Raw genomic sequence first — 18,739 nt, 5'->3', positions numbered from 1 at the left:
GAAAAGAAGCCAATCCAGTAAATACCAGCACGCTCATGCAAACATTGGAAATTCTGTTACGGACCACCAGCTTGGCAACTACAGTGTGTTTATTAGGGTGTTAAGTTAGGGATGGGTGATTTTTCTGAATAGGGAAAGTGAAGTTTTGCACTTTTGGTTTGTTTAGACATAACAGATTTGCCTAGATTACTCTAACTAGAAAGCGCAGAGAAAACGAACAACACAACCAAAACGGAAGCCATTCATCGTTCAGCTAGTTGCGAGAGGCCGAGAGCAGACACAGTTTTATTCCCACTTTAAAAAACCACGACGGATGTTGTTAAATGGTCAGCGCCCTAGCAATTCTCCATTGCACATACTATGTGATAAGGTTATATAGGTGCCTTTCTTATATTAGTTATAGATAGACTAACTGGTCAAAATCTTTAGTAACTTTCGAGCTAAAGTTTGCCTTGACGAATAGTATCTCTTTCTAGACGCTGGAGGACCCAGCTGTTTCTAGTATGCTAGTATTGTGGTCACAGTGTTGATGGATCCGGAAGAATAGTGTACCCAGCAATTGGGTTCAATTATAGTGGGTTTCTTTAAGTATTTGGAAGCTAGGATTAACATCAACCACCACAATAAATTGGCCTAGCGTTCAAGTTCGTCGAAAGGAAGCCGTGGCCGATTTACGGCCCGGCAACCTTTGGTCCTTGCAATTGAGAAAGTCAGCACTTATCACCTCTCACTCAGGAAGCCAATGATTGTTTAGAAGGTAAACATAACTACGTTTAACTAATCACGTAGGCTGGCACGGTCGCATAGGAGAGAAAAAGAGTGTGAAGGGCCCTGGGACTATAAGTGTCAATTCAGCTGGACGAGAAATTATTGATTCATGGGCTCAGGTCCATTTTATATCCTTCATTAGTATTTGCCACTGAAAGTTTCTTCTTTTATATCTCCCTTAATCTTCTTCTTTAACAAACAAAAATTCATTTTTAGCCATAGTTATATTATTATTTGGGCTAAACATCCTTATGTAACTAGCAAGAAATTGATTTCACAGGTATTTTTAATAGACATAGAATTTTATGCAAGTTGCACTATTGCAATGACAGTTTGATTCTTATTATTAGTTTTTTTTTTGCAGGAAAACAACATCAATCTTTTGCTGTGACAGCAACTAAAGTGTGCAAAGAAACCAAAGCTTGATGCCGGTGTGCAACTCTTTTCTCCTTTGGAGCCTTAATACTTGGAATGAAGAAAAGATTCATATTATTGGAGGACGTGTCTACTTCGTCCCTAGTTAATTGTCACTCGTCTCGATCCAGCATGATTGACTACTCCGGTTCAGCTCCCGGCGGCCTTCTTTTTGCGGTATACTTCAGCCCAGGTGGAAGTGGTGGACTTTTTTCATCATGTTCTAGCCAGGGTTTGGTGGCCACACCAGGCGCCATCGCCTTAGAGAGCGGCGTCTGTTCCTTTTCCGGAAATGTCGGCATAGAAATTTGTTGGCTCGAACAAGCATGGGCTGTTGCCAAACATTCAGGTAGTGTTATGTCATAGTCGAACTACTTACTATACATTTTTGCATTTGAAATTACATTGTTTGTGCAATTTTTTCTTCAGCTAAGGCGGCAGGATTCGTAGTACTTCTTGGAGTAGGCGGTGTTCTTTGTTACCACTGGCTCTACTCCATGCACATGAAACGAAACCTGAGTGGAAGACGAACTTCTTTATACCCGTTCACTATTGAAATGGAACAAGACGACGATTGTGAAGAAATGGAAGAGGTACGTATTGCCGAATGACGTCAATACTAGTGCTGCCTGTTGGACCCCTTCCACCTATTGATCCATAAATAGCGTGGCGGTGTCGAATGGACTGGGCATGTACTTTTTTGTTTTCGTTTTCCTGACTAACAATGATGTATTGTGATCAAATTTAGGATTTATTTGATTTGTTCGAAGTCGACATCTCGGTAGGTCTCAACTGTCTTTCGGGCGATCACAGACCAAAACGCAAGGTGAGTTGCATAGTCTTGGAATGTTTAGTCGCTGGATCAGAAGTAATTTTTTGTGGGTGTTTTGTTGTTGTTTGAACACACCGTTCCAAATTTAGATTGGAAAAGGAGTATACATAGCCGATCAAATTCGCACCCGTTGGCGTCACGTGCCTCGTCGTAATAAACATACACAGGAAGTTGGATCCCGTCCGCAGCCACTTCGCCAGAGTTATTCCATCCCGGATGGATTGGTCAAAATGAACGAACCGCATTCGTTGCACAAATTTGCACAAAATGAACACTTTTTGGTTCGCCAATCCAACGAGTCATTCTCCGGATTTTCGTCACACGAAGCGTCACCCAGACATGCCTGTCGTATACGTTCTTACAGCCTTTCAGTTAAAGATCCATATCTTCAGGTATTTCCTTTAGCCGAGCACTGTTTTATGAATTTTTATATCACGTTTCGTTCGTTTCTGAATAGTCGGAAGGAACCGCTTGGAGCTTTTGGGATGGTTCTGTGGAATCATTTGTATCGGGAACAGATTGCAGTGAAATGAGTCGACTGATTCGGGAGTATTCAGTCGATAGCGATTGTTCCGATTTCTCCCTTGACATACCATTCAGCGAAAGTTGTAATTCGAATACTCTGGAGGTTATTGAACGAATCGAACAAGAGATCAACAGCGTCAAGAACAATTGTTTAGCCATGAATCATGAGTTATATACCCTTCACGACGTCCATCCAACTGGCATTGCAAGTGGCGAATCAGAGATTGATCTCTCAAGTATTACCATGGAGCTCGCCCCTCTCCATTTGTCCCAATCTTCCTTCAAAGGAATGCTTAACCTAACTTCCATCCCCGGACGAAATCAGCGACGTAGCCTCAAATGCTTCAGATTTTTCACCTAGTCGCATGCAACTTGCGCTTATTTCTGGAAGGTAGTATTCTTCATCGTTTTTTTTTGTTGCTTATAGTCAGAGGTGATTTCACGTGTTTTGAATCTAGTGACGAAGACGGAATCTCAATGGAATGGGATAACCGTGATCTACAGTCGTCCGTCCCCGACGAAGAAAATAAATCCACCGAAGAGGTATTGGTATTTACGGATCCGGTAGTTCCAGCTCCTTGCCAGTCGCTTGTCTTGCGCAAAAGTGGCAATCTGTTGGACGTTCAAAATATTAGTCCACAATGGTGCTCGCAAGAATCCGGCTATTTGGAGTGGGAAGGAACACCTGGCAGCGATGTATCAACTTCCTTTACAACTGGCTCAATCCTCTCACCTCTTCAAGAGAAGAGGTAGGAAAACTAGATAGTCGTGGCCAATACTGGAATCGAGAAGAAAAACGTTGTTTCATTTCTCTTGAAAAGGGAGAATGATTCCATGAGCTGCACCACAACTTCGTCGTATAGTAGCTGCCTAACCAGCCCTGATGATTCATCCCACGAAGATAGCATCGGAGTGGTCAAGCGTCGACAATGGGCAAAAGCCAGTCAGCAAAATCGGGATTCAGCTATCTCCGATCTTGGACTTGATCTGGAAGCAGCCTGGAGAGAAGAGGCGGTTGGAATTACTGTTCTATTGCATCATTATGCCCAGGATACTTGGCAAGCGCCAACGCCGCGTGCTCAGACTATTAAACAGGTACCTTGATTGGCAGTAAAACTTGCATATCATCTTTTCTGATATCCCGATTGTTTGGTAAACAAAGGCGTATATCGAATTGGAACGGATGACTGAATGCCGGAGAATGAGAAAAATGCGTGGTGACAATTATGGCATCCTTCGAGCGACGCTCTGTCAGATGGTGATGAAGAGAATTATGTGGCCTCGAGCTACCGAAGCCATCGATTGCATTTCTCGTGAATTAGCGCAAGGAGGTGACTGGATACGCCAATGGACGTTTGGCCATAGACTGCCCTATGGACCCAACAATGTCTTACAGGGCATGCATTTATGTCTAGAAACGCTGGACCGTTTGGTATTCTTGCCAAAGTTATCAATTTGAAATACTTGTTAATGCTCTTTTTCTTACTGTAGATGGAAGAAATGGAAAAGGAGACTGATCCTTTAGAAGCTTTAGTGTCACGTCTTAATGCGGATCTTGTTTTAGACACACAACTCATGGAAGCTCTCAAGTTACACATGTTGAATGCTGCCTTGAATCTGAAGTTAACCGATTCGCTTGGTGATGCACTTCCGCTGTTTGCCTTGGGTCTCTTTGCACGACCTGATTCCAAAAATGTTAAAGAACTGACTGTTAATTATCTGAATCCCATTGGGGACTCAGCTACGTTACAACGGGTACGTTTGCTTTTTCATTAATACCAAGTATTATTACCAGACATTATTCTGCTTGTTTTACGTTTACTAAATTGCCGCGCGTTACAGAGGAACGTAAGAATGGTAGAAATAGTGCGGAGAAGTGAGTCGCATAATCATTAATTTTCATCTTTATACATTTCTAGGCCGAGTATTATCTATTGGGATTTTCACTTCATGCCCGCATTGACGTGTACCGCCCTACGACCACAAATCTTGATGGACAGGACAATGTGGATTTATGTACATCTTACCCAGATTTTGAATCTTCCAACAATGTAATATCCATAATTGAGGAGGATGAAAGACACTATTCAGTCCCAGTGCCTTAACTTTGCTAGCCGTTAAACAAATCAGTTTACCTGTCTAGTCTTTTTCGTTGTGTTACTCATTTCTGTAAATGACTGGAACGAAGATAGTGTCGAAACTGTCTGGTCATTATGTTCCTATGCAAAATCACCTCTCTTCTGCTTGCAGTATTTTATAGGTTATAAATGTTTCAATTGCAATAGTGTTGTAATATACCTCAAGTTGTTAGAGCTGTTTTAGATGTTTAATGAATAAAACAGACATTTCCTTATAGTTATGAGACAATCGTGTTTTACTATTCAGATGAAGAATTTCTAACAGCCAGGAAATGGGTCAACTCTATTTGCCCTCAACACAAACTGGATTTTTCTATTCATATCTTCATTGTAAATGGCTTTACATTTTTCAAAATTGATCCTTCTTCTGGCCTATATAACATATTTATTGAATTATTCAAATTTATCCTTAATTTAATGTTTTCATACCATATAAGGTTTCTCATAGCGCCGAGTTCTACGATACTGATCAAACCATCCTTCTGAGCCCATAATCCTGTAATTTGAACGGAACGTAGAAAAAAATACGCACGTTATAAATTATGAAGGAGTGGACCTGTTAATAATACGGCAGGCTTCTTCGACATTGTTGTTTTGGACCAATACAGTCCTAGCAATGAACTTGGCGTGCTGGCCCATCATCTTGCAGATCTTTGTTTGTATATCCACCTAGTTCCTATACAAAGATATTTTCATTTATTTCATATTTGGAACTGGAATAAAAAAAAAGATATAAACACTAACTTGTTTAGACTTATACCTGATCTTATAACAGTGGAAAGTCAAGATACATGAAAGAAGCTTGGATGGGAAAATGACAAAATTGAGATGGTCCGATGGTCGTCTGCTTGACTAGACGACGAATACACATGATCGATTAATTCACAACACTATTTTAAGAATTTATTCTAATGTAAGGAATTGACTCCTTGAAAACATTTAATGGTCTGACATTTAATTATTACAATACATCTAACAAGAATTTTTACAAAGACAGTCATTCACAAGTAATTCCTTATTAAAGCAATTTGGCTAATGCCAAGAGCATGCAGTTGCATTCCTATTGTTGATGACGCTTACAGCCAATCGCATTTCCTTCGGCCACTGATTGGACGTGGTTGTTTTCTGGACAATTCAACTCAAAGTTTCGATAGTTTTTGCGTAGTATTTTTTGCAGTTTCGCTATTATTTAAAAATGATGGATGGGAATGACGCTAATCAAGACTTGGGCGCGACGTTCCTCTCTTCGGACTCCCAATTATTTGTACAATCTGATGGCGATGGTAAAACGAGTAAATAATTCTTGTGTTTTCATGTATGAAAATGTTAACCTATCAATGAGCAGGAGAAAACAGTATGGGAGGAGACAATGCAGATGATTCTGGTGATGGAGATGGAAGTGATCATTCCAATCCCATGCTGAGGGAGCAGGATAGGTTTTTACCAATTGCCAATGTTGCTCGGATAATGAAGAAAACAATCCCACGAACAGGAAAGGTAGGGTGAACATTCTATGATAAACTTTTTCAAATTTATCCAGGTTTAGCCATAGGTTGATTGGATCTCTGATCCTACAAGACTGCCCTTACAGTTGTTATCAATGGTTTATTTCAGATTGCCAAAGATGCCAGAGAATGTGTTCAAGAATGTGTTTCTGAATTCATCAGTTTCATCACCAGTGAAGCTAGTGAGCGTTGCCATCAAGAAAAAAGAAAGACCATCAATGGAGAGGATATCCTTTTTGCTATGTCTACCTTGGGCTTTGATAACTATGCAGAACCACTTAAGAATTACCTTCAAAAGTATCGTGAATCAATTAAAGGGGAAAGGACAGCTGGAGCTGATGGATTTGAAGAAGGGACTGAAGAATCTTATGGTAATGACCTTTTTTTTGTTTGTTTGTTAAATGTGTCACTCACCTTGTTAACTTTAAGGCGACGCAACTTCTTCAAACCACACAGTTAACGTTTTGACTGCGGACGGTCAGTTAACTAATCAACAGGCCAATGTAATCTACACAACTTATCCAGGCACTCAAATTACACAGTTCCAATTAGGATGAAATAAAAACAATTTAAGTTTTTTTTTTCTGAAAAAATTATTCAATATGTATTTATATACACACGACATTGACAAATACACGAGTGTCCAATGAAAAATCGATCGCAATTACTTAAGTGAAAAGGACAAAAGGAAACAACGAAAAACCTTACACAATAAGTTTAAAAGAAAAACACGTCGGTAATAAGGAGATCACCACCACGTTTAGACAACTGTAGGGGATAAGAGTCCAGAGGGACGAGTAATTGGAAAAAAGGCACGAAAAAAAAATAAAATAAAATAAAAAACATTATAATCAAAGAACTTATCTTCATATTGGCCAATAATATGGTGGGGGAGCGAGATGTGATCTCGTCAAGTACAGCAACAATATCTAATTGGGAGCGTTAAACACAGCATGCACACCATCATCGACTCTGGTCCCTGGTTGGTTTGAATCCGCCGTTTGTCAGGTACGTGCAGAACACCAAAAACTATCCTTCCTCACCTCAACACGGAAAGTGAAAACAACTGTTGTGATTGTTAAAGAACGGAGCAAAAAAAAAAAACTTGAAACATCTAAACAGAAATAGCTGCAAAATCGGTGAGGTTCTCGTACAAAAAGAAGAAATTTCAAGAGGTAGGCATAATTGATTTTTTTTTTCTCTCGTTTTTTGTTTTGTTTTGGATAATCCCGGCGGATTGAGATAAGATGAGGATGAAGAAGTAAGAATGGGCCATGATGGAACACATGAGAACTACATATGAAGTAAGTTCACAGAGTATCCATTCGTGAGTCTCCAATGATAATGAGCTCATTACCCGATGTTTGAAACTTGGGCAGGCTGTAATACACTTTCTGTGGCTGGGATTTAGCAGCACCAGATTGTGGGACGGACGGCCTTCGGCCAGTAATGGGTGGGGCCAAACGAGATACAATGCTGACACCAATATTGAGCTGCTCCTTATTGCTGTTGGTACTCGACTTATTGTCATCCAAAGGTGGACTGGGCTCGGGAGGTGTAACTCGAGCAAGCGGAGATGGGCATTCAACTTCTTCTTCGGGACCTTCACCTTCGTCTTCCGACTCTGTGCTAGCACCACCAGCTGATTCCATCTTCATCTCACCCCTTTCCAGCATTTCAAGGGCATCTAACGAGTGAAATGAAGAAGCTTCGTTTAAAAAATATTGTAACTAACAGTTAAAAAATAATGTACCTGGGTAGGCCATGGCACGTTTGATAGCGGACGGGTCTTTTCGAGACCATTTGAGCACTTCTTCATCCATCTTTGTAGCCTTTGCAGGACTTAACGTCCACAAACATCCTAAATAATTAAGAGCGAAAACATTTAGTTTTGTTCAGAAATAACACAACCCTATAGCGCAAGAAAAACTGAAATAAACATTTACCCTTGCGGGTGGAAGAACTGTTGGTTGAAGTTGATCCCACAGTGCCATTAGGATTAGTAGAGCCAAGTTTTTCCACCTTTTCAAAGCATTTGTTCAAGCTTAAGTTGTGGCGGACTGAATTCTTCCAACCAGCTGGAGCCGTTCGGAAATATGGAAAGTGCTCACTAGAAAAAAAAATTATTACATTAAAAATGTTCAGATACAGATTTAAAGAGCAAGAAAGCTTACCACATAAAACGATAGATTTCAGATACTGGCAAGCAACCAGTTCGGCTGTTTTTGAGCGCTAGAGCGATAAGACAGGAGTACGAGTATGCAGGTTTAGGGAAACCGCTACCGTTGTTGGCGCCAATACTTCCGGAATCGTTCATCACAGACGAGCTATGGTTGTTCGCTATGGACTTGGCGATTCGGGTTGGTAAGCTGATAGGTGAACCCTGTGGAGCCGGACTAGCCGGCATCGGGGAAGGAACATTGACAGTCGAGGGTGCTGTGGAAACGATCGGTCGGTGGAGCAAGGATGACCAACCACTACTGAGACTGCTTGCAGAACTACTAACAGGCAAGACTGATAAAGGGTTGACTACAACATCTGTTGAATCAGAGTCCATGGCTGCTGTTACACTGCATCCATGACTTAGACTTGAATCAATCTAAAGGTAACATAAGCAGGTTAAACCATGCCAATTTAGTTGCATTATAGTGTAATCTTACATTCATATCTGAAGGTGCCCATCCACTGAGCCCCAAGGAAGGTCCAATGAGAGTTGGTGGGAAGGAAATTGCTGATTCACCATCAGAATCAAGAGAGCCTACTTCGACTTCAAGCCTTTCCAACCTTTCAATCCTCTCTAAATCAGCTTCCATCCTGACAAGCTGGTCAAGCTTATCCAGATCTAGACCACCAAAGGAGCTGAGCTCTGGGAAGCTAAATCCCAAGCTGCAATCCATCAAGTCATTTTTCCCATCAAAATCACAGAAGTCTGGCAGAGCCAATGGATCATGCATGGCTGAGTAAGTAAAAGATGTTGAAGTCAGGCTTGGAATTCCACTGTTGGAGTACATGTCCATATTGAGAACAGGACTGTGCTAGATATATCACCTTTAATCAAAAAAGGACATAAATTAGACACAGTTATAAACATGCTGATGACTTTCACAATTGCATACATTCAAAAGTAATTGTTGCAGTTACTGCCGTTTCAAACAGTGAAGGCCATGCCCTTCAGTACCGCGCAAATCAAGGGCACGTTTTACGTTGTTACTACTACTACTGCTACTACTACTCGAGGGGTGGGAGCAAATCTCTTTGACAAGAAGGTACGTGGAGAACCGGGGCGGGAACAGACGAAAAACGAGGGGCCATAAAGTCCCTTTAAAACCAAAGACACGCGTTTTTTAATTTAAAAATAAAATGAATCAAAAAATGGTGGCCCAGTGAGATTTCAAAAATGGATACATTACTATAGAGTTAATGAAATTGCAATTAATTAAATGACAAAATTTGAGGTAAACATGAGGCGCGAAAGGTAGTGCAAAGGAAATGAGGAGGAGAAAAGAAAGATGGAGGGTCGATCGCTGCTAGTGCGCGCGACGGAATCAAAAAATGGAGCCCGCCCCGTCCGGCATTTCGCGCGCCACTTTTTCTCATACAATAATATACTAAATATATTCTAACAGTGATCAATTTTAGTACCATTCGACGTAAAATTTCGTTAGCTTACTGTTTGTCACGTTGTTGTCTTCAATCAGTGGGCAAATGGCTGAAATCCAAACGAAAAACTGTGGTACAAATTTGAGTTTCAGTTGGGCCCACACCACACACACTTCTACTACATACACACACACACAAACTTCAGCAACGGTCGTCCTTGTGGGGCGCTCGCTAGAGGGCGCATGTGCAATAGGGGTAGGGGAAACGACCGTTGGGGGGAACCTGGCGGACGAACAAAGAATCTCCACTCCCCTTTTGAAAATGTTTGAAGCCTCTGAAAGCTCGATTCTGGTTGGCTAATGGCCGTGCCCGCCAGCCATAGACATCACGTGATCTTGTATTTTCCCTACTTCTTCCGCCATCTTTTCTCGCTCCCCTCGTTTTTTTTCTACTTCTGGAAGAAAAAAACATCTTTGTGTCGCTTTCGAATTATTTATCATGTCCTTTTCGACCCTTTTTTTCTTTCTTTAACCCTATTTTCCCCCTTCCTGCACAGAGAATTAACTTTAGAAATCCTTTTCCTTAAACGAAGCGCGCCATGACTTCTGCCTTTTCAAAGTCTGCTGTGATTGCAATATCTCGATTTTTTAAGAACCATCATTTCCATTCGGATAAATTGAAACCTCCCTCAGATCAGACATAAAAACGTGCTCGAAACAAAAAAATTTAGTCTTCGCGCCCAAACTACTAGTAAGAATAGAAGACCACGAGTAAGACAAAGGAATGTTTTTCCCACTTTTTGTGGCTTTGTATTTCAAGGCCAAACCATTCTGCCATAAAAACAGTTGATGGCTGTTAGATTTATCCAAGAATCCTGTATTGCTGCATGATTTTTCTTCCCTTCCAACACAGCAAGTTCCTTTTTATTATTTGAAACGAATCAATCTGTGTAACTTAAAAGAAATAAAAGTTTCAATTCTTTTCCGGTTGAATTTCCACGCCGCTGTCATTGGCGCGCAGTGAGATACCGACGACTCCCAAGTTTGTTCCCAATCCATGCTTAGCCCCCTTTTCTCCTTCTTTCCCATGTTACCCTCTTTTTCCTGTTTTTCCCATGTAATTTTTTTCCTTATCATTTATATACTTTCTTCTACGAATCCCGTGCTAGTAATCAATGCACAAAAATAATGAAACTCTAACACACGATAAGTGTTTTCACAAGTCCGCTGTTAAACATTCTTTTTACTTACAACTTTTTGTTATTTTATAATTCATGGGGCTAAGCTCTACTAGGGTACTCTAAAATCAATAACATTCCTTGCCCTCTGGGCATGGCCAAGGGGATTTAAGAAAGGGGAAAAACATGGTGTGCCCCTAGCGGGCAACGATGGAATCTCGGTAGAACGAACCCTCCACACAAAAATAAATAAAAAACGTTAACATTTTGAATGCAAAACATGTAGATAAGATGGGACATTCGCAACAGTTTACCTGTTGGAGACTGCAGAAGAAAAAAAAAATTATTAGATAAAATCGTGCTGCTTGTCAAGACTTTAAAATTCAAGTTCAACAGCTCTCAGGGAATTTTCCCCATAAAATGTTGCTATCCAGAACTTGTCTAACAAGTTTCTATTTTCTTTCAATATTTTTGCATGAATAAACAAATGTTTGGCACAATTGCAATATCAAACAAGCAGGTTTTAGTACTAGGAAAATGATATGCTTCAAAGCCCAATTTTTTCAGGATGTTTTTTGTGGAACTCAGATACCTTGGTATATTTAAATATTGTTGGACCATAATTGTAGACACTATTTTCCAACAATGCATAATTGATGATATGGAAGACCTCTGATTTAAAAAAGCAAAGTATTATGTTTTAATAAAAACAAGTTGGTCAGAAACGGTTATAGTTGTGTGGAAAGTATAATGGTTTTTATGTTGGTATTGCTAAGCTTCCAGGTCTGCTAAAGTGGCAAATTGCAACGGGAAAACACTAGATTATACTTACCTCAACATTAATTCACTGGAATGGTTGTCGTCTAAGACTAATGATGGCAAAATTTCCCTTTTCTTTGGATCCTCAAATTATTCTCACTTAGATTCAATAAGACAAACACAATATATATTTACTACAGAAAAAAGGAGATACTACTACGTAAGATAGTAAGTACAATACGTACGTACGCAAGATTATTAGTATAACACCTTGGCCAGATGGCAAAAGATTCACGCCCTAATGAAACTCTACTTTTATTAGAATGAAATTGTAGAAATAACAAGTTAATTATGTGTTATTGATTAAACTAAACTGCAAAGTCCTAAAAGGAAAAACGTAAATTTTACCATATGATCGTGAAAAATTGTCACGCCTAATTGACTCCTTAACTTTAAGTTTGGTGATATAAAAAGACGTAAACTCTAAACTGCCTAGTGTCTAAAATGGCATTGATTACGCTTGTTTACTTGTCGTTTGCCCCCACTCCTCGAGCTTAAAAAACAAAAAAATAAGTACAATCGCCACCTACCGAAGGAAGAAATAACTAAATTATTGGGCAGAACTACAGGAAGAAAAAAATTAAAAATAAAACTAACGTTGGGTTGGGTCGGAATACGAATTTTTCTACTTCTTAATTAAGTACCTATTTGCATTTAATATTAACCTTGTAAAAACTGCTTAGGTACACAACTTTTCCAGAACATATTTTGTTGCATAACTTAAATTCGACAATGCCGGGAGAGTATTGATCGGTTGATGATTTACCACTAGTCCACCACGCTGCTAGGTAGAGTTGGAAGGAAAAATATTAAATGGTGATGGACGTCCGAAACCATCCTGTATTGACCCAGTTTATGTTAGTCGTTTATATCCAATTGCTTCTTCTTCATTCTGGCAAACAAGAATCGATCAAATCGGCAAAAAACATACCGAGATACTCATTCAAGGAATACTCTTACGTTGCCTTGCCAAAATATGTGCGTCTTTTCCATTTACTGACTAGTAAATAAATTAATCAGAAATATGTTGTATATTTTATTAGGAAACTTACTTTCAAGAATTCCAGTCTGCGTGTAAACAAAATCCATCGTGCCAATTGTTAGAAGGTGTTGATCGGCTAAACTGCATTCGCGAGTGTATCTCTCCGACATGCTACATTGAACTCTATCAAGGTGACAAGGTATGTCGCCCTGCTCTTGTCCAAAAGGCTTTGCCAGTACTGGTTTTCACATATTTTAATTTTAGCTAGAGATTGGTGAAATCGATGTTCGTTTTGAGTCTTTTAAAGGCTGCTTTATCCAACGCGGGATTCGACGTGGGTAAACAAGTCACGAGACAGACAACCAAAACAATCGGGTAGTCAACAACACATTCGACTTTGAACAGGTTTCGCAACTTCCTTTAACTAGAAAAAATAAGTCAGCTAGTCACCGACTACTACTAGTGTATTTTCTTCAGATAGAAATTGTCTAGTCATCGTCCTATCTAATATGTAAATCAGTTAAAAATTGAGGGCTTTTTTTCAAAATGGAAAACCCTCAACGTGCCAGCCCGCACGTAGACCACGTAGTCAAAACACCAGGCAGCTAGCCGGGATGGTTGGATATACTATATTCTATTTTGGCATCATTTTTTTACTTTGATCATTGACAAATTTTGCAGAGAAATATAGTTCCAACTAATAGCGAATGGGTTATTTAAAAGAAAAGAGTTAGACTGAATCACGCCTTTTAGTTCGATTCAAGAAATAATGCTTCAATGAGGACTGTCAAATAAGGGGGTAGCAAAACAGGCATAGAACGCAATTGAAATGCATTTCTAAGAAGGAATCTAAATGAACTTCATAGTACTCGTTGTGTAACACAGTTTTCGTAACATGAATTCGCGGAATGTAATTTTATTTTTAATTTTAAACTATATGGGGAGGTTACTTCTCTCCCCAACGGGGAGGATCTTCCTTGTTTGTTAAATGTTGATGAACATTACGAAGCTCTCACTCGAGGCCAAGATTTTCTCCCATCTCTGTTGGCCTTGGGTGAAATTAACAGAAATTTTTGCTGCAGTAAAATACATAAGAGGCGGGCATAAGAGGGGAATCCTATAAAAGCCGGCCACCATCAACAGTTCAGTTAATATTCGATCACTCTGGAGAACAGTTCCCAAATAGCGGCAAAAATTTTGGTGTCCCATCACCTTCTTGGTTACCACATTTTTCGAACTTAGCATTACGCACCTTGCTCCAAAATTTAATTGACTCCCACGAAAATGTCAATTGAAATTTCACATGGCACAAGCTTGGATCATCCCGATACTCCTAAACGGATGTACATGGACGATCCAGAAATCGAATGGCGAACGGTGAAACCCAATTACGACATAGTCAACCGTAAATACTTGGCAGAAAGAAGCAAATTTCATTCTGCCGATTCTCTAGAAAAATTGGTAGAAAATCTAGTAAAGACTTGGGAGATGGAGAGCACTCACAAAATCAAAGAAAAGGTACACCCATTTTATACATTCTTTGCAAAACAGTTTATGTTAATTCAGCGTTAAATTGTAGGATTGGGGCACCGTTGATGCCGAACGTTACATATTCCGGACAAATGGCGGAGCGCCCAAAGACCTAGCAAACAACATCGTTAACGGCAACTACAACATGATGATGGATAACTCACCATTGTTTGATGCGTCAAAAGAAACCAATGCATCGTCGCATTTACTTTTTAAAACCGCCTTCCCTGATGGATTTGCTTGGGAATTGCTTGAACTCTATTCGGGTAAAGATTTCCGTCTTAGTTTCATAAAGCCGAAAAGTTAAATGCAGATTTTAATATTTTTTATAGGTCCCCCTAAGGTGTCTTTCACCTGGCGACATTGGGCTCATTGGACTGGCCCTTATCGCAACAATCCTCCCACTGGAGAGCTTATGGAGATGATCGGATCTTGTGCGGTGGAAGTCGACGAACACCTTAAAATTGTTGACCTCCAAGTCTTCTTTGATCCCCATCCTATACTAGGGCGACTGATGAAACGAAGAGATGCCGACGATTTCAATTCATCGGGGGATAAACCACAACTCTGCCCTTTTCAACATTAAATTCCTCTTTTGTAAGCTTTGGTAGCCATCCTTCTCATTTTTACACAGATTTACTTTTTTTTTTTTTAAAGAAAAATGCATGCTTGACAACGTATAATTCGTCTCTCTCTGTCTACATTTTTTACGGTCGTGAATTATTCTGTACGAAAACGGTCTAGAAATTAAGTGCAAAAGAAATATTATATCAGACTGTTTCGTTAAAGTCTACTTTCTCCTTTTTTTTTCTTCTTTTGGCTTGTGAAAATACAATCGATAAGGAAAAGAACGGAAACAGGCGGGTTCAGTTAACAAATGAGTTTTCAAGTCAGTAGGGGTGACATATCCATCTCAATATTTAGTTGTTTGACATATTTTAAAGCAAAAGAGTATGTCAAAGCTATATCCAGACTCCAGAGTCATAGATTACATGTATAATCTATAACTCTGCGATATCTGCGCTCGGTATTTTAGAAGCCTATTACGTAAGTAACGTTATCGCTTAGCAAAAGATGAAACAAGTTCTAAGGATGTAACGTAACCAAAGGATAATGAAAATTGGCATCGCAGCACGGAAAATAGTCGACGTCAAAATATTGAGACTGGCAAGAGTTCTCTCCTGTTCATCGCACAACTGTTGGATTGTATAATTCTTTTTACGTAAAAGAGTTTTATTCCTAATGGAAATCTATAATTAATCAAAGCCCGTTATAGTGTGAAGGAATGGCTGCTTTGAAAACGCTACATCGTAACGTTCCCTATTTGAAGCAGCAGCTCTCCGCCCTACTGGGAAACACGAGCTCGTCTGTCAAAATCGTCTGCCTAGTTGTTCTCATAGGTTATTTCATATCTTATCATGAACCCGCCGTTCGTTTTCTGACTGTCACACCAGGATATGTCTTTCCACCTGGATTCAGAATCTGGACAATCTTTACACATTGCTTCATAGAGTTTCATTTTTGGGAGGTATGTGTTGACGTTGTCACTTTGGGGCTCTGTGGCAAGCTTATCGAGCCTCTGTGGGGCAAGATGGAGATGCTGACCTTCTTCACCTTGATCAACACCTCGGTGGCCTTCTTTGGGATCTTCTTTTACCTTGCTATTTACATGGCAACATTTAATACAGATGTCCTTTTTGAAGTTCATCTTCATGGTCTTTCTGGATACATAGCTGCAGTTTCTGTTGCTGTGAAACAGATGGTAACAGTAACCAAATAAGTGTTGGAAAATGCATAAATAATAAACCTTAACATATCTTTCCAGATGCCTGATCATGTTGTCATCAAAACTCCATTGGGAAAAATGACCAATCGTAATGTTCCACTCTGTGTTTCCCTCTTGTCCATAATCCTTTACGTAGTTGGCTTGCTAGAAGGAGCATATCCCACTATGTATACTACTGGAGTGGTCATAGGGTGGTTGTATCTTAGATTTTATCAGAGACATAGTAATGGCACAAGAGGTGATATGGCAGATAACTTCACCTTTGCAAGGTAACTAAATGTACAGTAAGAATAGTGAGCCCCATTTCTAATTTTGACAATTCTACTTGTCTTTTTTAGTTTTTTCCCCACAGTCATGCAACCCCCAATTGAAATTTGCTCCAAATTTGTCTACAATCTGCTGGTCGGGTTAAGAATTTGCCGGAAGCCCATAAGGAAATATGACGTTGGCGGCCCTACAGCAATAACGATTAGTCTCCCAGGAACGGATACACACGATGCTGAACGTCGGAGGTATTTTTGCAATGTTGCACTACTTCCAAAACTTTTTCATTGTTCTTCAAATCCCATATACACAGGCAAATCGCTCTCAAGGCTTTAAGCGAAAGACTTAAGCCAACAGGCAGATTCAGCATCAACTTGGCCCAGCTTGGAGGAAGATTCACGACCAAAAACTGGAGTGCAGGCAGAACAAGTTTCTCAAGCAACGAATCCAGTCGAAGCTCTCACAGTTGCTGTTGAAATAGATCCATCCGTTCCTAAGCCAACAGCTTAGTGCATTCGTCCAAATTGTTACTTTCTTTTGTGTGTAAATACTGTCCGTTTTTCTCCCCTTTTCTCCTCCAGTCCAGCCATGGATTGTCTTTTAATTATGACGAAAGACAAAAAGAAATTGCAACAGATAGTTACGTCAGTGTCATTGTATTACAATTATTTTACATTGACAGTGTAAAGAGTACGATTCATTTAACATACTTTGGCTAAGGGTAGCATGTTCTTGTCCGTTTGTCTCTCGTTGTTGGACATACATTTCTCATTTTCACCGATAGAACGATTGATTGGTGGATGAACTCCACTGATTGCTTGCGTAGGATTGGTTGCCAACATCATACTGATGTTGCTGTTGAGACGGAGGTGGTGGCGGAGGAGGTGGAGGTGCGGGTTGCTGATAGTTTGCGTAGTAACTTGGCGTTGTCGTGCTGTAATGGCCCGGTTGCGAACCGTAGGAATAACTGTAACCTGCACTGGTTGGCGGAGCTATACTGCTGTAATAATTTCCCGCATTACCACTATTGTTACTGGACAAACCCGTCGTAGGATCTTGAATATGCACAGACACCAGGTTAGAACGACTATTCAAAATCGGCATATGCTGTGCACCACGAGAGCTAGACAGAGGGACAGTGCTGATTTTTTGCGGCTCTTTCTCCATTGGTATGCGAAGGTGTCGATGGTTTATATGAGCTTGTAAATCCCGCTGTGACAGGTAAGTTCGGCGGCAGCCATCGTTGCCATAACGAGATCCACCGTGAGTGCACATAAACACTTGACCAAGGCTAGTCTGTTCCACTCGAGCCACTCTTTCTCGACATCTCGGACACGGTAGATGTTCTTCTTGCTTTCCACAACCTAGGCAAAACACATGTTTGCAGGGAATCTATAAGAGATTCAGCACTGATATTAGATGAACAAATATTTGGTGTTTTTTTTTTCGTTTGGTGAGTTCTTACAAGGCGACCATAGATGAGAATAGGTTTTAAGCACTTGTCACAACAGTGAATCATTGGATTGAGAACCTTTTCACCAATCAAATTCACTGGCAAGTTCCAGGTCAGGTGGAGCATGGGTTCCGGAGGTCCTCTATTAATAGTTGTGAAAGTAGGTGCCTGCAGCTGGGAGATGTCAGCCTCCAAATCAACTAGATAAGACCTTGTTATAATCACTGGTGGAATACTGAAAATATATATAGGGCTTCTTTTACATTCAGGGTGTTTGATAATGAGTTCGGGACTGCAAGCCACAGGTTTCTCATTTTCGGTATCAACACTTTTGTTTAGAGATATTTGCTCTTCACCTTCTGACTCATCATCATCACTGAGTATCAACTAAAGAGGGAATAAAAAGGAATTTAAATAGGTAAACAGGATGGTTTTTTTCTTTAAGGAATACAGACGCGTGATTAGCAAACATACTTTAACTGCTCGTTTGCCCCGGCCTCTGCCCCGCGGCCGGCCTCGATTCGACGGCGTAGTCGATGCCCCACGTCCTCTTCCACGGCTTTTACTTCCTTTTTTAGTTGGTGAACTATCAGAATCCATTGTTAAACAAGAAAAAAGTACAACAGTCACTATCAATAGAAAGTAAAACAATTAAAAAAGGTCGCACGCAATTGACATGCTAACAAGAAATGTCACTATACATTGCGATGTGTATTGCTACAAGAAATTGAAGATGCGCTAGTGGCTAAAATTGCGCTTCACAACTTTATTTCAATTTTTGATTTTTCATTAACTTAAAGTGATTTACATATTTAGTGTTATATTCTAATAGTCAGCTTACTCACTTAATGCATCCTCTCCTGCAATTGTTGACCTATGCGTCCTTCAGCCTTCCTTGTCATAGTCTCCAGAATGAACAAGTTTAAAATATTCTTTTAGTTACATA

The 18,739-nt window shown here is 40.0% G+C and overlaps 6 protein-coding genes across 16 annotated transcripts; 3 read left to right on the top strand and 3 right to left on the bottom strand.

Moving 5' to 3' along the window:
- Positions 1-189: 189 nt before the first annotated feature.
- LOC116925019 (ubiquitin thioesterase otulin) lies at positions 190-4,894 on the top strand. 6 transcript variants are annotated; one of them, XM_032931641.2, is made up of 7 exons: positions 190-326; positions 1,133-1,531; positions 1,612-1,775; positions 1,931-2,008; positions 2,104-2,406; positions 2,472-2,930; positions 2,998-3,081. In XM_032931641.2, the coding sequence occupies exons 2-6, from the start codon at positions 1,240-1,242 to the stop codon at positions 2,898-2,900; spliced, it is 1,266 nt and encodes a 421-aa protein (XP_032787532.2). In that variant the 5' UTR covers positions 190-326; positions 1,133-1,239; the 3' UTR covers positions 2,901-2,930; positions 2,998-3,081. The 6 variants fall into 6 exon arrangements, with proteins under 6 accessions (XP_032787532.2, XP_032787531.2, XP_032787529.2 ...); XM_032931640.2 differs by having other exon boundaries at positions 234-370; XM_032931638.2 differs by lacking the exon at positions 190-326 and adding an exon at positions 399-757.
- LOC116925028 (28S ribosomal protein S21, mitochondrial) lies at positions 4,847-5,589 on the bottom strand. 3 transcript variants are annotated; one of them, XM_045175495.1, is made up of 4 exons: positions 5,422-5,589; positions 5,234-5,353; positions 5,107-5,173; positions 4,847-5,049 (listed from the first exon to the last, which is right to left on the bottom strand). In XM_045175495.1, the coding sequence occupies exons 2-4, from the start codon at positions 5,317-5,319 to the stop codon at positions 4,936-4,938; spliced, it is 267 nt and encodes an 88-aa protein (XP_045031430.1). In that variant the 5' UTR covers positions 5,320-5,353; positions 5,422-5,589; the 3' UTR covers positions 4,847-4,935. The 3 variants fall into 3 exon arrangements, with proteins under 3 accessions (XP_045031430.1, XP_045031429.1, XP_045031431.1); XM_045175494.1 differs by having other exon boundaries at positions 5,234-5,352; positions 5,438-5,589; XM_045175496.1 differs by having other exon boundaries at positions 5,234-5,346; positions 5,438-5,589.
- Positions 5,590-5,732: 143 nt separating this feature from the next.
- LOC116925026 (nuclear transcription factor Y subunit beta) lies at positions 5,733-6,836 on the top strand. The gene is made up of 4 exons (XM_032931651.2): positions 5,733-5,960; positions 6,023-6,174; positions 6,292-6,553; positions 6,612-6,836. The coding sequence occupies exons 1-4, from the start codon at positions 5,873-5,875 to the stop codon at positions 6,737-6,739; spliced, it is 630 nt and encodes a 209-aa protein (XP_032787542.1). The 5' UTR covers positions 5,733-5,872; the 3' UTR covers positions 6,740-6,836.
- A 194-nt stretch (positions 6,837-7,030) lies between these two features.
- LOC116925021 (forkhead box protein Q1) lies at positions 7,031-13,059 on the bottom strand. 3 transcript variants are annotated; one of them, XM_045175490.1, is made up of 8 exons: positions 12,831-13,059; positions 9,853-12,778; positions 9,299-9,501; positions 8,843-9,230; positions 8,357-8,781; positions 8,129-8,292; positions 7,936-8,043; positions 7,031-7,869 (listed from the first exon to the last, which is right to left on the bottom strand). In XM_045175490.1, the coding sequence occupies exons 4-8, from the start codon at positions 9,197-9,199 to the stop codon at positions 7,493-7,495; spliced, it is 1,431 nt and encodes a 476-aa protein (XP_045031425.1). In that variant the 5' UTR covers positions 9,200-9,230; positions 9,299-9,501; positions 9,853-12,778; positions 12,831-13,059; the 3' UTR covers positions 7,031-7,492. The 3 variants fall into 3 exon arrangements, with proteins under 3 accessions (XP_045031425.1, XP_045031424.1, XP_032787534.2); XM_045175489.1 differs by lacking the exon at positions 9,299-9,501 and having other exon boundaries at positions 9,853-12,670; positions 12,739-12,778; positions 12,831-13,053; XM_032931643.2 differs by lacking the exon at positions 9,299-9,501 and having other exon boundaries at positions 12,831-13,053.
- A 112-nt stretch (positions 13,060-13,171) lies between these two features.
- On the top strand, positions 13,172-17,021 carry LOC116925029 (transmembrane protein 115-like). Its single transcript, XM_032931654.2, is given in 8 exon segments — positions 13,172-14,278; positions 14,340-14,556; positions 14,623-14,859; positions 15,574-16,052; positions 16,116-16,345; positions 16,415-16,588; positions 16,654-16,684; positions 16,686-17,021. Coding segments are annotated over 8 exon segments (1,767 nt in total). The 5' UTR covers positions 13,172-14,044; the 3' UTR covers positions 16,851-17,021.
- Positions 14,945-18,511, bottom strand: LOC116925023 (E3 ubiquitin-protein ligase Hakai). Of its 2 annotated transcripts, XR_006648275.1 has the most exons (5): positions 18,268-18,511; positions 18,057-18,180; positions 17,806-17,993; positions 17,051-17,732; positions 14,945-16,937 (listed from the first exon to the last, which is right to left on the bottom strand). XR_006648275.1 is itself a non-coding variant. In XM_045175493.1 (4 exons), exons 1-4 carry the CDS (start codon positions 18,391-18,393, stop codon positions 17,115-17,117), a joined length of 1,056 nt encoding a protein of 351 aa, XP_045031428.1. In that variant the 5' UTR covers positions 18,394-18,443; the 3' UTR covers positions 16,981-17,114. The 2 variants fall into 2 exon arrangements, 1 of the variants encoding a protein (XP_045031428.1); XM_045175493.1 differs by lacking the exon at positions 14,945-16,937 and having other exon boundaries at positions 16,981-17,732; positions 18,268-18,443.
- Between the last annotated feature and the right edge of the window lie 228 nt (positions 18,512-18,739).

This window comes from Daphnia magna, linkage group LG6 (genome assembly GCF_020631705.1).
Source record: "Daphnia magna isolate NIES linkage group LG6, ASM2063170v1.1, whole genome shotgun sequence".
In the NCBI taxonomy this organism is placed as follows: domain Eukaryota; kingdom Metazoa; phylum Arthropoda; class Branchiopoda; order Diplostraca; family Daphniidae; genus Daphnia; species Daphnia magna.
Note: the sequence above shows the minus strand (reverse complement) of the source record. Positions and strands in the feature narration are given on the sequence as shown.

Excerpts from the sequence above, each read along its gene's own strand:
- LOC116925019 (XM_045175491.1), top strand. The coding sequence starts at position 2,905 with ATGCAACTTGCGCTTATTTCTGGAAG. Across the intron at positions 3,289-3,360 it reads TCACCTCTTCAAGAGAAGAG|GGAGAATGATTCCATGAGCT; the intron begins GTAGGAAAACTA and ends TCTCTTGAAAAG. Across the intron at positions 3,635-3,701 it reads GTGCTCAGACTATTAAACAG|GCGTATATCGAATTGGAACG; the intron begins GTACCTTGATTG and ends TGGTAAACAAAG.
- LOC116925028 (XM_045175495.1), bottom strand. The coding sequence starts at position 5,319 with ATGATGGGCCAGCACGCCAAGTTCATTGCTAGGACTGTATTGGTCCAA. Across the intron at positions 5,174-5,233 it reads GCCTGCCGTATTATTAACAG|GATTATGGGCTCAGAAGGAT; the intron begins GTCCACTCCTTC and ends TTCAAATTACAG. Across the intron at positions 5,050-5,106 it reads GCTATGAGAAACCTTATATG|GCCAGAAGAAGGATCAATTT; the intron begins GTATGAAAACAT and ends TATGTTATATAG.
- LOC116925026 (XM_032931651.2), top strand. The coding sequence starts at position 5,873 with ATGATGGATGGGAATGACGCTAATCAAGACTTGGGCGCGACGTTCCTC. Across the intron at positions 5,961-6,022 it reads TGTACAATCTGATGGCGATG|GAGAAAACAGTATGGGAGGA; the intron begins GTAAAACGAGTA and ends ATCAATGAGCAG. Across the intron at positions 6,554-6,611 it reads AGGGACTGAAGAATCTTATG|GCGACGCAACTTCTTCAAAC; the intron begins GTAATGACCTTT and ends GTTAACTTTAAG.
- LOC116925021 (XM_045175490.1), bottom strand. The coding sequence starts at position 9,199 with ATGGACATGTACTCCAACAGTGGAATTCCAAGCCTGACTTCAACATCT. Across the intron at positions 8,782-8,842 it reads GGGCACCTTCAGATATGAAT|ATTGATTCAAGTCTAAGTCA; the intron begins GTAAGATTACAC and ends TGTTACCTTTAG. Across the intron at positions 7,870-7,935 it reads ACGTGCCATGGCCTACCCAG|ATGCCCTTGAAATGCTGGAA; the intron begins GTACATTATTTT and ends TTCACTCGTTAG.
- LOC116925023 (XM_045175493.1), bottom strand. The coding sequence starts at position 18,393 with ATGGATTCTGATAGTTCACCAACTAAAAAAGGAAGTAAAAGCCGTGGA. Across the intron at positions 18,181-18,267 it reads GGGGCAAACGAGCAGTTAAA|TTGATACTCAGTGATGATGA; the intron begins GTATGTTTGCTA and ends TTCCCTCTTTAG. Across the intron at positions 17,733-17,805 it reads TTCTCATCTATGGTCGCCTT|ATTCCCTGCAAACATGTGTT; the intron begins GTAAGAACTCAC and ends AATCTCTTATAG.